Here is a 13104-nt window from a genome sequence, read left to right as displayed (position 1 = left end):
GCCTGGGACCAGCTCCTGGAAAACGACTGCCAAGGTCAGGGCTGCCACCAGCAGCTCAGGTTTCTGACTGATTTGCAGTGCTTGGGGAAGCTGCCAGAGCTGCAGCATGGTCCTGCCACACGCCTCATCAAAGGTGGGATGTTGGATGTGCAGGGTTTGGAGCAACCTGCTGACCAGCTGGGGAAGGCACGAGGATGAGGGAGGAAAGGAGGATGGAGAGCTGCAGGAAGCCAGATTTCCCGGGTGGGAACCCGGGAGGGACTCCCGCAGCTCTCTGGGCAGCCTGGGCCACACCTGCTCCTCTACGACCCTCACCTGGAGCCAAACACCAGCAGCAACCCCGGGAAGGGCAGGAAAACAAAGGGGGGACGACTGGAAATGAACGTGGCCGGAGGCTGAGCTCGCTGACCGAGCTGTGGCCAGGGTGATGCAACCAGGGTCAATTAAGTGCTACCACACAGCCTCACAGGGCACATTAAGTGCCAATTTTCTGCACTGCTGAAGAGGTAAAGAATGAAAATGAGAGCCAACAGGAAGTTTCAGCTGAAAAGAAAGAGCCACTTGGGAGATGGGAGCTGAAGGCTACACTCGGGATGAGATGAGCAGGGAAGCGCCACTGCTACAGCAGCCCCCGAGGCTGCACAGCTGGGAACAGCGTCCTGCCCCAAACCCTGGGGAGAGCACGGCTCCGGCATGGGCTGTGCACGGGGCTGGCAGCACGCAGAGCCAAGCCTGGCCCAGTGTGGCTGCTGGGACAGGTGGGACACAACAGCCACCCCAGCAAGGTGGATCCTCTGCCTCCTGCTCGAGGCATCAGCCTCTGCCCGTCTGGAGAGAGACGGACGGATGGGAAGGGCGAGCAGACAGGGAGCAGCCCGGGAAAGGCAGAAGAGATGGGGGCTCCTGGGCTGCCACTCCCCACGCTGCTTGTCCGTGGAAGGTGCAGCAGTGTCCTTCGCAATCACTGCCCTGCTTTTTGCGGGAGGTGGCAGTGAAGAGGGCAGGTCCATTTCCCTGCACGGATGCCGTGGGTCCTGGGTGTTTGGGAATTGCGGGCAGAGCACAGGGCACGGCCCCGGGTCTGGCCGAGCACTGCGGGGACACACCTTTTGTTCGCGAGGGGAAGTTCCCCGTCTGAGCAGAGTTTTCTCCTCTCTTTGGACAGCAACACCCCTGCTGACGCTTCCCGAGGACGAAATGGCTGCGCGGAGCCCGTGGCTCATTCCCGTTCCTTGCGCTCCCTCTGCAGGAGCGGGCGGCTGCCGGGGGGCGGCCGGGGGCGGGGGTCGCTGCCAGCCCACGCCCGCAGCCCGCACCAGGCTGGCACCGCTGGCACGAACCCTTCGGGGTGAGGCCGGGGGGACTTAACGGAATGGCTTGAGCCGATTTCCGTGTGCGTGTCGCGGGCTGAGTCCTGCCCCGAGGGACGCTCGGGGCTGAAGTTTGGGCTCAGGAAAACGGGGGGGTGATGGCCTCAGAGCTCCGGGGAACGGGGGCCGGGGGGGACCTGCCCCAGGTGGGAGCGGGAGCTGAAAGGGGACGAGAAGCTGCGGCGCGTGGAGATGCTCACCAGAGCAATACCGCAGAGCCCCTCGCTGGGGTGGGGCCCAGAACAAACCCTTCGGACCCTCACAGCTCCTCTGCTCAGCAATGTGTCCCCAGTTAAACCTCCTGCAGTCCCCACTGCCCCGGGGCCGCTACCCCGTGCTCCGGGCACTGGCGCCTCCTGCCCAGCTGCTCTGGGGAGCTCCGTGGCTCCGTCTGTCCCTGCCGTGTCTCGCATCCCTGGGCTTCAATCCGCGGGCACATCCACTGCCCCTAGACCTCCTTCCCCAGCCTTGCACAGCTTAGGAACAGTTCCCCATCACCTCTCCCAGCCGCCCCAGGGCCGCAGCTCCCACTCCGTCTGTAAGCGGAGAGGTTTCCTCCCCGTCAGGGGCTAGGCTGCCAAATTCCAGTCGAAAGCACATTTTTACGGCATGACACCAGTGGGGCCCCGGCAGGAGCCGGCATGAGCTCCGCGCGTTCCCCCGCGAGGCGCCGGTACCGGCGCAGCGGCGGCCGGTGCACGGCTCACCCGGCCCCTGCCTCCCTCGCTCTGCCCGTGGAAGCGCTCGCCAAATATTACAAAACATCCTCCTTCCTTCCCCCCGGCTACAGGGTGCAGAGACACCCGCCGCCGCCCGGCCCTCCCCACTCCGTCCGTCCCCTTCCTTCCTCCCTGCTCCTTTCCAGGCAGCCGCTTACGCAAGCGGCTTTCGAAGGAGCCCCGGGACAGGTACAGAGTGACAGAGCTTGGGACAAGGCTGCAGCTGCACAGGTAGGAAGGAGAAGGGAGCTGAGGGCTGGGACACTCACCCAGAGCTTGCCTGGGAGGGAGGAGGAGAGCAGGGACCGAGGGCTCCTCGGCTGCCCGAGGTGCAGAGCTGTCCCCGGCTCCACCAGCCCCCTGCGATGGCGAACCTTGGAGGACACCTTCGGGCAGCACAAGCTCCTGCCGCTCTGCCCTGCCAGGGCGCTGACCTCAGGGCACTTCCCCGGGCACAGCGGGGCACCGGCACCTGCCGGGCGAGCAGCCGGGCCGTGTGGCCACTCCGGGCTCTCCTCCAGAGCCCTCGAGCCGGCGGGGAGGTGATCTGCCGCCGGGGCCCCGTTGTGGCTCTGTTTGGGTTGCTAAGGAGGAGCTGCCGGAGCCAGACGGGATGATGCTGCTGGCACGCTGCTCACGCCGCTGCCCTCCCTCGGACCCGCGGCAACGGGAGATGCCAGCGGGGCTCCGGGCGAGCGCGGGGCGGCAGGGCTCAGGCGCAGCCTCTCGCTCCGAGCCGCTGTGCCGCTGCTCCGCCAGCACCGGCGGGCAGAGCCGAGGTGTCCCAGCTGCGCCCAGGTGCCCCTCGAACCCTGGTGCTGCCAGCTGCCGGCAGGTTTGCAGCTGCTGCCATTCAGATGGGAGGCTCCAAGGAGGCATTTAAACACCATCCATGTGACAGACCGGGCTCTTAGTCACAGAGCCTGGAAACCTGCAGACCTCTGCCCCGGGCAGCAGAAGGGCTTGGCTGCTTCTTTCCCAGGCACATGGAAATTTCCATGGAATTAGCACGAGGATAATTATTTCCAGCTGCCCCTGGCAGATCACAGTCGTTCTGCTGGCCAGCTCCAGTGCTCCTCGGGGTGCTGGACAGGTTGGGGGTGCAGGAGTCCCACCTGGGCTCAGTTCTGCTGCCAAAGGTTAGGACCGCACAGCTGGGGCACATCTGACTGCTCTGCAGCCTGGCTGCTGAGTGACTGGCACGCAGTCCCGTGGGCAGCCAGCCCTGCCCACAGTGGCAGCGCTCCGGGCAGGGTGCTGTGGCACTGGCTGCTTGTGGCTATTTAAGGTCCTGTGACACTTGGCCCAGCCGGGAAGCAAAGCTTCTCATGCAGCTCTGCCCACCTCCAGATGCCCAGGTGGGCCCGGGGGCTGCTCTGGGACTCCTGGGGATCTCACCAGCACCTGTCACTGCTCTAAGGTCGAGGCTGTGGCTCACAGGCAGTGACACTCGTCCTTCCTGTTGTCCTGAGGGGCTGGGAAAAGCTTAATCAGTGATTTTTTTCGCTAGTTTGTCAGGTTGAGGGAACTCTGGGGAGTGTGGTGAAGGACATCACCATATGCCCTCAGGGTTCTTGGATTTGGAAACTTGTTTTCTCTACTGGTGTGCTACAAAACTGTAATTTAATTTTGGTGCTTTCCTCCTCCTGACTTTCCCTCCAGCCTCTGCCCGGAAAGCCAGCAGTTTCCCAGCGATCTGTGTGTGTTTACTCCTCACGGGGTGGGACCCTGCCAGGGAGGGTGGGGACTGTGGCCGAAATTGTGGGGCGTGGAACCACAGCGCTGGCATGTCCCCCGCTGCCTGTCCCCGGCTTGCTTGGCATCCGTGGGCCCTGCCCAGATTTTTTAATGCTGGTTTTTAATGTGTGTGTGCTGGAGCCTTGGCTCCTGGTCAGATTCACCCCTCCAGTTCAGATCCCTGCTCCGACAGGATGCGCTTTTACAGGAAATGCTGAATTCCTGCCGCTTGGTAGCGGTCCTCAGCTCAGCAAAGCCTCGTGGAAGCAGATTTCTGGGATGAGCTGCTGAAGCCTGGATGCAGATCCCAGCCTGGAGCACAGGCAGGTCCTGGCAGCTGCTGTCCAACAGATGGAGATGTGTGTGTCCCAGCCTGGCCCGGCCGGGCAGGGCAGCATTTCCAAATGCACCACTCAGAAATGGCTGGAGGAAATTCCTTTGAAACCAAAGGCACAGGAATGGAAGGGCCAAGCCCTGGGAATTCTGCCCGTGCCAGAGCCTGGCCCCTGGGCACGCTGCCTCCACAGGAGGATGCTGTGCAAGGGCTGCACATCCACGCCCAGAGCTCGCTCCTGCCCGTTCCCCAGCAGGGATGTAGAGAGGCAGAGCTTGTCCTGGGCTGCAGCGCGGAGGAGGCACACAGTGACACACCACAGCCACACAACGTGCAGTGTTTGGCCTTTATAACCCACACAGGAAGGCAGGGCAGGCCAAAACCCACTCCAAGGGCTGCATCTTGGGCCTGGGAACCCCAAAGTCATCTCCTCACCTTCTTCACTTGCTGCCACAACCCATCAGAGCTGGGGGCTTCTGTCTGCAGCCTGAGTTCCCTGCTCAGAGCCATTTCCTGGTGGGTTTTCCTTCGCCCACGTGGCTGTGGTGCAGTGCCAGGAGGCTGCAGCATCCCAGGACAGGTGCCAGCAGCGGTGCAGGTGCCAGCAGCGGTGCAGCAGGTGCCAGCAGTGCCCGGGCTGCACAGTGGGGTGCAGGGTGTTGCCTGCAGCGCTGCCAGGGATTATCTGGCCTCATGCAGCAGGCAGGGCCCCACGCCACGTCCCACATGGCTGTCACCTGACTCAGCCCTGGTCACCAGCCACGGTGACCGAGCGCAGCCTCACCTCCGGCTTCTCCCCTGGCTCGCCGGCAGCAGAGGTAACGCTCGCTCCAGCCGGGGGCACTCCAGGGCTCTGGGGGGGTCGGGCTGTTGTGGGAGCCCCGTGGTCCCCATGGCTGCGTATGGCTGTGGATATGCTGGGCACTGTCATAGGCAGGTGAGCAGTTGAGCCTGGCAGGATGTTTTTTCATCCAAGGAAAGTTTGGTTGGTTTTTTTTGTGTTTTTGTTTTTATTTTTTTTTTTTTTTAGGAAGGTGATAGCTTTCAAGGACATTGACACTTTTCTTGCCAAAAACCACTTCAGCTCCAGCCAGAACACCCTGACTGACAGGGAAAAAAGGGAGATTAATATTCCAGTTTTCAGTTTCTCAGAAGTAAAAAGCCCCAGATCTTGTCAGAAATGGATACATTCTCAGGCACTTTAATTAAACACACTCCAACCGGGACGTTTCCTTAGCGGGGTCACCTCTGAGCTTTTAAAGAGCGTTCTTAAATCTTCCTCCCGTGGAGGTGTCTGGCTGCTCCTGGCATCGGGGCTGGCTCTTTGGCTTCCCCTGCAAGGCACGATTTGGGAAGAGGCTGATCTCAGGGGAGAAATGACACTTTATCGGGGCTTCTTGACAAAGATCAGCTATCCTAGACAAGGGGCTCAGACCCCAATTCCTCGTTGAACGTGCAAAATGAAAGGCTGCACTGGTGGCTGCTGGTAAATGAGCAGGTTTAACTTGGGGAACGGGGAGAATTTCTTCGTGGGAAGCGTTGTCCAGGCCTGGCACAGGCTGTGGTGAAGTGACCATTTTTGGAGGGATTGAACAGATGTGTAGGTGTGGCACCTGGGGACACGGCTCAGTGGCAGCCTCGGCAGCGCTGGGTCGGTGCTGGGCTCGACGTTTGAGGGCTTTTCCAGCCCAAGCGACTCCACGGATCGCTTGTTGCTGCCGTCACCAGAGCAGCCACCTGCCCCGTGCCAGCCCCGCGTCCGCCTGGGTCCTGCCCCCGGGGGGGAACCGGGGCTCCGCCGCTGCGAGCGGCCCCCAAGGCCCCCCCGAGCCCGGCCGAGCCCCCGCCTCCCTCCCTGCTCCCGCCCGCGGAGGAGGGACGCGCCGGGACCGGCGGAGAGCGGCAGCGAGCCCGGCCATGGGGGCGGCCCCGAGCCGGGACCCCCGGGACCGCCGGGACCCCCGGGACCGCCGGGACCCCCGGGCCCCGCCGCGCCGGTGAGTGGGGAGGGGGCGGCTCGCGGCGCGGGGCGGGTGCCGTGCCCCCCGCAGCCCCCGCGCCAGCCCCTTCCCACGCGCGGGACCGCTCCGGGCTCGCTGCGGTGAAGGCGGCCGACAGGAGCGTGAGATTTCATTTGCGGGGAGAAAGTTCCTTTCCCCCTTCTCCCTGCCCCTCTCCCCTCCTCCCCCAGCCACGGGTGCCGGAGCGCCCCAGCCCGGTGTCAGCGCAGCAGGGCTGCCAGCCTGGGGCTGCAGCTCGGCCGGGGGGAGCCGCGCTGCCTCCGGACCCCCAGTGAGGGCCGGGCCCGCGCTGCGCTCCCGGGCCGGGCTGAGGTGGGAGCTGGTGGGGGTCTGCAGGCTGGGGAGAGCTGGGGCCGGCTGGGGGAGCTGCTCCCCACCACTGGGAACTGAAGGGGAGACACTTGCTGCGATCAAAAGGAAAAGTGGAAACATCGGTAAATCAACCTAAACATCGCTGAGAACAGACATATTTTCTTTAAGCGGGGACCCTGTAAGGCGGTGCGTTTGCAAACAGCGGGCTCAGACGAAGAAAACAAGTGTGTTCTGCCCTTGTAACTGCTCGGTCCTGCCTTTATTTCCTGCAGTCATTCCCTACCTAGACATTAGAGGTGTTTTCAGCTGGAAAAGCCATTGCAGTGTTCCTTGTGTGGCTGGGAATGGGGCTTCTTTCTGCCCTGTTGGACTCAGCTGTTTCCCTTCCCACCTGTTTGCTCCACCTTGAGCAAACTTTGTTTTGTTCCTCCTGCCCTTTACCATCTTCCTGGTCCCCGTCCCTGTCCTGGCTGTTGTCCTCACTCTTTGCTGTCCCCATTCCTGCTGGTCACCCAGGTTATGCATTAGGGTGCTGCCTGCGTTTCCCAAAATGCCTGAGTCTGGAGTAAACTCAGGGAGATAGGGCCTGACAAACACCTGATAAAAGCATTCCTGCCACATAGCACAGATATTTTTATCAAGCGGAGCAAAGGAGTTGAAGGGGGGAGTCAATAAGCTGCATGATGAAGGCAGCTGCTGGTGCTCATCCGGCATCAGTGTGGAAATGGGGCTGGAGCCTGTTCCTTTTGAAATGAGCTCCCACACGAGTGCATCAGCGAGATTAAGCTGTGCTTGGCATTTTTAAAATGCAGGAATGGCAGAGCATTCATTATCCCATCGGTCCTTTTCAGTGCAGCCACAAATGTCTGTATTTATCCATTTGCTGGCAGTCTGGTGGGGAAAGGCAGCTGGAGCCCGGGGCTGGCTGCTGGTGTCCAGGCTCGTGTGCGACGCTCGTGTCCTTCATTTCTATTTCTGTAGCGCTGTTTTGATGGAATGTGTAGCGATGGGAACTGTCACATCCCAGCCTGGGAATGGTCCCGGGGGAGCTGAGCTGCTCGGCAGCGCTGTCCCACGCTGGGCACTGCTTTGGAGCTCGGGAGCACTGCCACAGCGGGTGACACCCGGGCTCCTGCTGTGACACCCCGGTCCTGCTGTGACACCCCTGTCCTGCTGTGACACCCGATCCTGCTGTGACACCCCGATCCTGCTGTGACACCGCAGTCCAGCTGTGACACCCCGATCCTGCTGTGACACCCCGATCCTGCTGTGACACCCCAGTCCTGCTGTGACACCCTATCCCGCTGTGACACCCTATCCCGCTGTGACACCCCCGTCCTGCTGTGACACCCTATCCCGCTGTGACACCCCAGTCCAGCTGTGACACCCGGGCTCCTGCTGTGACACCGCAGTCCAGCTGTGACACCCTATCCCGCTGTGACACCCCCGTCCTGCTGTGACACCCCGGTCCTGCGGTGCTCTGGCAAGCAGACGGCAGAGCCGAGATGGGAGCGGGTTGGTTTCGCCTGCCTTGAAGCCCAGGGCATTGGGTGTCGCTGTTCTCGGTCCGGGCTGCGCCCGAGGTGCCCAGGCTGAAGTTCTGCCCAGGTCAGGCGAAGCAAAAGGAGCCCGGCGCTCCGGGGCAGCGGCGGGGCCCCAGCCCGGCGCTCCGGGGCCGGGAGCTCGCAGCCCTCGCAAGCCCATCCTGGGGAGCCCTCTAGCGAGAGCAGCGCCCGCCCGAGCCCGCCGGGCTCCCGGGGCCGCCGCTGTTCCCGGGACGTGTTTCGGGGCGCTGGCACACCTAGGGGTTACGCCGGGATGCTTTGGGATGCTCCCGCACCTCGGGAACGCCCGGGACGCTCCAGATGCTGCCGCACGCAGGCGATGCAGGTCCCTGACCAATGGAATAGGTTGGAATAAAACGCAGCAGCAGTAAAATGCTCGTGAAACACCTTGAACCTCCTCTCCTGGAGGAGATAAATGCTATGTGGATAAGGTGCTTATTACAGGCTGTGGGGAGATTTACACAGCAGTGAAATATGGATTTGTGTTTTTTCCGTGCGCTGATCTCTGGGCTGTCGCCACCATCCCCTGCTGTCCTCCTGCCCCATCCTGGCATTGCCTGCAGGGAGCCAGGCCCTGGTCCTGGTCCTGGCAGGGCAGTGAAAGGCCCCACTGCAGAGGAGCAGAAAGGCAGGAGTGGAAAAGAGAAATGAAACCCCACCAAAGATCTGTTTCTAAGCTAGAAAAGTCAGCACTGGCTGCTGTGCCCAGAAAAGCTTAAAAGCCAGAAATAGGTGTTCTCCTGCCTAATGAAAGGGCTGAGAGGGAAAATTCCAGGTGCATGCCTTCCTCTGGCCTGGGGCACTGCAGCTCCAAACGCGGCTGTGTGATTCCTGTTCCGCAGCGTTATTCCTTGAGCCCTTCCTGGGAACCAAGGTGCGGGGACACTGAGAGAAATTGTGCACGCTGTGCTTTTGGGGTCAGGCAGAGGCACTGCTGCCAGACAGCCAGAAGGAAATTCATCCCCGGTGTGAAGGGAAGGTCCATCTGGATGAGATCTGTTATCCCTGGATGCAGCTGGCTCCCTGCAAGGATAAACATGAAAAGCTAAGCAAGGATTTGCTTCTTTTTGCAGCTTCTGTGATGACAGAGCTCTTCTAGTTCCAAAATATTTGGGGCTCCACCTGTTCTCTGTGCAGCAGGGGCCGCTGCTGTCCCCTCCTGGAAAGTCCAGGCAGCGTGAGAAGCGTGGGTGGGATTTTAGGCAGTTCAGCACAGCCACTGCCAGAGACGTCCATGGGCTGCACATCCCCGGTCCCTGAGCCGCTGTGTGTGTGCAGGGCTTGGCACAGTGAGTCCTGTGACAGCAGTGAGGGAGGTGACAGCGGTGCCAAGGACAGCCCGTCCAGCTGCTGCCTGTGTGGGCTGCATCTCTCTGCGAGGATGGAAACTGCTGGCAGGTGTTTTAAAACAGGTCAGCATCCTCCCTGCTCTGCAGAAATGTGTTTGCTGACTGTGCCAAGCAGCGTTTGGCAGGCAGAGCCTCCAGTGTGACTGACAAAGTCAGGTTATCTCCTCGGTGGTGATTTGCAGCCAGTGCTGCTGCCAGGCTGGGTCAGGTGCCAAGCTGGAAAATGCCACTCGAGGCATTTTCTTGATTGCTCATCAGGAACAGCAGGTGGAAGCAGGCTCTGCCCCTGCACTGCTCTGGTATCTTCGTGCCCCAGGGCCCTGCAAGTCAGGAGCTCTGCAGCCGGCATGGTTCAGTCCTGCTGATCCCGTTCCTGCCGGCTCCTTCCCCGGGTGCTGGCTGGGACTGGGGCTCCTCGCTGGAGGCACAAGGACAGGTCCTGATCATTTCCTGCACTCGTGTGCCCCAGTTCCCTCCTGCTCAGCCTGTCACACGCAGCTCCTTCCCTCTGCAGCGGAGGTGGCTCGTCCCTGCTGCTGTGCCAGTGCTGCTGCTGCTCGGATGCACTCGGCTTTCTCCTTCCCCTGGCAGAGCTGCTCAGCTGCTCACGGCGGTGCCGTCACCGCTGCTGCTCCTCGGGTTCAGTGGGAGGTGGGAAGGGGAAGCGGGAGCAGGAGGAGGATGAGGTCAGGCTGCAGCGAGCTGCTGCAGCGCGGCTCATGCTGAAGATCTGATCTAAGATTCATCTGCAGAAATCGGCTCTGCCGCTTTGGAGAGGGGAAGTAGGCTGTGCTCTGCTCACGGCAGCCATGGGCAACAGGATGTTGAGCTACTGCTTTTGCTTCAGACTCATGGTTTTTGGCTAAGCTTCAATATGAGGCACAAAGTCCCCTCTTGCTCAGTGTCCTCTACACGGCAGTAAGGGATTGTGCAGGGTCCCTTGTCCCCAGGCCCTGGGGATGTGGGGGCCAACATGGTGCAGGGGCTGAGGTGTTCCCTGGGCCTCTCCTGCCACTGACCTGTGGTGGGACCTGGCAGCACCTCAGCTTTGGTTCACCCAGAGAAGTCTTTGGGGAAGCTTAGAAGTATTGTGGAAAGGAGTAAGAGATTTTCTTTTCAAGAGGATGGGCAGTAAAAGCCCACAGGAATGACACATATATCTAATAAGGACACCAACAGAGGGAAGCCTGGAGAAAGGATCCCTGCAGGGAGGTTATTTGAGATGCTCAGCGGTGAGTACTGAGCCCTTTGAAGCTTCGACAGAGGCTGGTGTCAGAGGCAACCAGACCAGATGGACAGGTCTGCTCTGGCCCGGGGCCCCTCTGTCCATGCAGAGGCATTCCCAACTCCCAGCGCTGGCTGCTGATTCACAGGGAAGCCGTGGGCTCAGCCTGCCATGGGAGCTTTGGTGTGGTCAGCGAGGGCCAGCAGCTCTTCTCTGCAGTGGGCCGGGCTGGCTTCACAGCAGGACAGTTGTCTGCCATTCCCGAGGCCATCTGCTGCTGGGACCGGGGTAAAGCAGTCAGGGTTCCAGGGAGCTGCCAATGTCCGGAGCCAGCAGTGCCACTGCCCATGGCGGATCTGCTGCCAGAGCCCTGGACATTCCTCACAGCGCTGTGGCCGCGGCATGGTGTCAGTAATGTTATCCTCCTCTCTCTAGCAAGCGTGTGGGAGGTGATGAATTTGGGAGTGGGAGCCCTTGTTAGGGGAAAAGTTCCTGAGGGAAAGTTCCCGAGGGAGGCCAGCAAGGTTGATTTCTGTGGGAACTGCTGGCTGTTCTTTTTAAACAGCAATAGTTTAATAAGTAAATAAACTTGCTGCCACGGAAGGATATAGCATCAGCCAGGGCTGTTGAGGCCAGTATTTCCTTGGAAAATGGAAAGGACAGGTGTTTCCCTCCTCTCTGCCCCTGCCTCCTGCGCTCGGCTCCTCAGCTCTGGAAAGCCCCTTTCCTTGGGCAAGGCTGCCCAGGGGGGCGAGCCTTCCCGGTGGGACCGAGTCTTCCTGGGTGAAGTGAGAATTCCTGGGAGCTGCCTGCCCCCCAGGGCAGCTCCCCGCCCGCGTGGGGTCTTCTCGGGCACGTCCAGAGTGGAAAGAATTCGTGTCCTGCCGGCTCTGTGACGGCACAGGTGCAACCAAGTAACTGCGGGATGAAGCGGCGGGGATCTGGTTTCACAGTTCCCTGCCCTCTCACGCGGGGGCTCCCTGTGGCGGCGGTGGGGCGAGGCAGGGCGCCGCGAGGGGTGACAGCGATGTGCCCGGCCCCGCCTTGGGGCAGCAATCGGCGAATTTGGGAGTTCGGATAGGAAGAGCGGCGGCCGTGCCCCCCGGCCGGGAGGGGCGGCCAGCCGGGCTGCCCCGCGTCCCTCCCCGCGGCCGGGGGCTCCGGGCGGCGGCGGGGGCGCCGGGCCGGCCCCTCCCGGCGGGCGGCGCCGGGGGCGGGCGCGGGGCGGGCGGCCCGAGCGGAGCGGAGCGGAGCGGAGCGGGGCGCGATGGGGGCGGCGGCGCGGCCGCAGTGAGCCCGGCGGGCAGCGCGGCGGGGCCGATGGCGTTCAGCGCCTGGCAGATCCTCTCGCCGGTGCAGTGGGCCCGCTGGACCTGGTCGGCGGTGCGGGGCGGGGGCAGCCCCGAGGAGGGGGACGCTGCTGCCGAGGAGGATGGTGAGGAGGAGGACCGGGACCCGCCGGCGGGGGGCTCGGCCCTCGGCTTCAGGCAAGTCGCCCGCGGCCCCTTCCCCGCCCGCCCTCCCGCGGCGCCCGCACCCATGCGGGGCTGCGGGCGCGTCCTCCCCGGCCTCTCCCCGCCGCCCCTCGCTCCCCGCTCGCTGCCTGCCTGCCGGGGATCCCGCACCGCGCCGGGCTGGGGGCCGGGGCTGCTTCCCGCAGGGTGCTGGGCGGCGCAGGGCCGGAGCGGCGGGGGATGCTGCGGGGCTGCATGTCCTTGGAGGCCCGTGCCGTGTGCTCAGCCCGGGAACGAAGCCCCGCCGCAGGGCTGGGGCGCACAGGGCGCTGCTGACGAGGATGTTTCACCTGCTCTCCCTTTTCCGTTTGCTAGCATGTCCCGCTGGACAGGAGCGAGTGGCTGCCCCGGATGCCCACGGCCAGCCTGCGGCCTGGCTGGACGTGTAGGCGCTGTGGAGGATTTCAGAGGTAGCCTTGAAAGCAGTAATTCCTCACTCTTTTCCCCCCCTCGGCAGCTCGGACTCCACTGATAATTTTGAGACCCCTGAAGCAGAAACACCAACCTGCTCGCCACTCAAGGAGTTCTGCGAGCCGCCGGGATTGCCGGAGTCTGAGGACCGGACCCAAGGTAAACAGCCAGCGTGCACCTTCTGCTCTTGGTGCTCTGCTCCGCTGCCACAAAGGCAGGGTGGCGTCAAGGAGTAAAATTCTCTGACTTTGAGTAATGCCTGGCGCACTTTTAGTGGTTAATGGCCTGGACAGTTCAAATGCCAGGGCTGGGCTGGGCGCTCCACAAAGAGCTGTGAGGGGCTGATTGGGAGGAATCCGAGGGTGCTGTTGAATTTTTGTCAGTTAAACGTTCCTCTGAGACTTCCTCTGCAGCCTGGGGGCTGCCCTGACTGCTACTGGCTGGTGGGACCTTTCTCATCCCAGGTTCTTGCCCAGGAGTGGCAGGATGCCCAGTTTGTGTCCCCCAGGCTGCTCAGTGGTAGGGATTTCATTGCACAGGCCATTTT

At 62.2% G+C, this 13104-nt stretch overlaps 1 protein-coding gene across 4 annotated transcripts in view; it reads left to right on the top strand.

Annotated features, from left to right (window-relative positions):
• Positions 1-2181: 2181 nt before the first annotated feature.
• The window catches only part of TACC1 (transforming acidic coiled-coil containing protein 1), a 30870-nt gene continuing 19947 nt past the window's right edge, over positions 2182-13104 (top strand). The window contains exons 1-2 of one of the 4 annotated variants that reach the window (XM_085559131.1): positions 6043-6157; positions 12604-12716. In XM_085559131.1, the coding sequence (XP_085415257.1) occupies positions 6078-6157; positions 12604-12716 (193 nt within the window). In that variant the 5' untranslated portion in view covers positions 6043-6077. Of the gene's footprint in view, positions 2321-6042; positions 6158-11869; positions 12120-12603; positions 12717-13104 lie in introns of those variants that run through there. The other 3 variants (XM_021535887.3, XM_021535888.3, XM_085559132.1) reach the window with 3 other exon arrangements.

This window comes from Lonchura striata, chromosome 22 (assembly GCF_050655825.1).
Source record: "Lonchura striata isolate lonStrDom1 chromosome 22, ASM5065582v1, whole genome shotgun sequence".
Lineage (NCBI taxonomy): Eukaryota > Metazoa > Chordata > Aves > Passeriformes > Estrildidae > Lonchura > Lonchura striata.
Note: the sequence above shows the minus strand (reverse complement) of the source record. Positions and strands in the feature narration are given on the sequence as shown.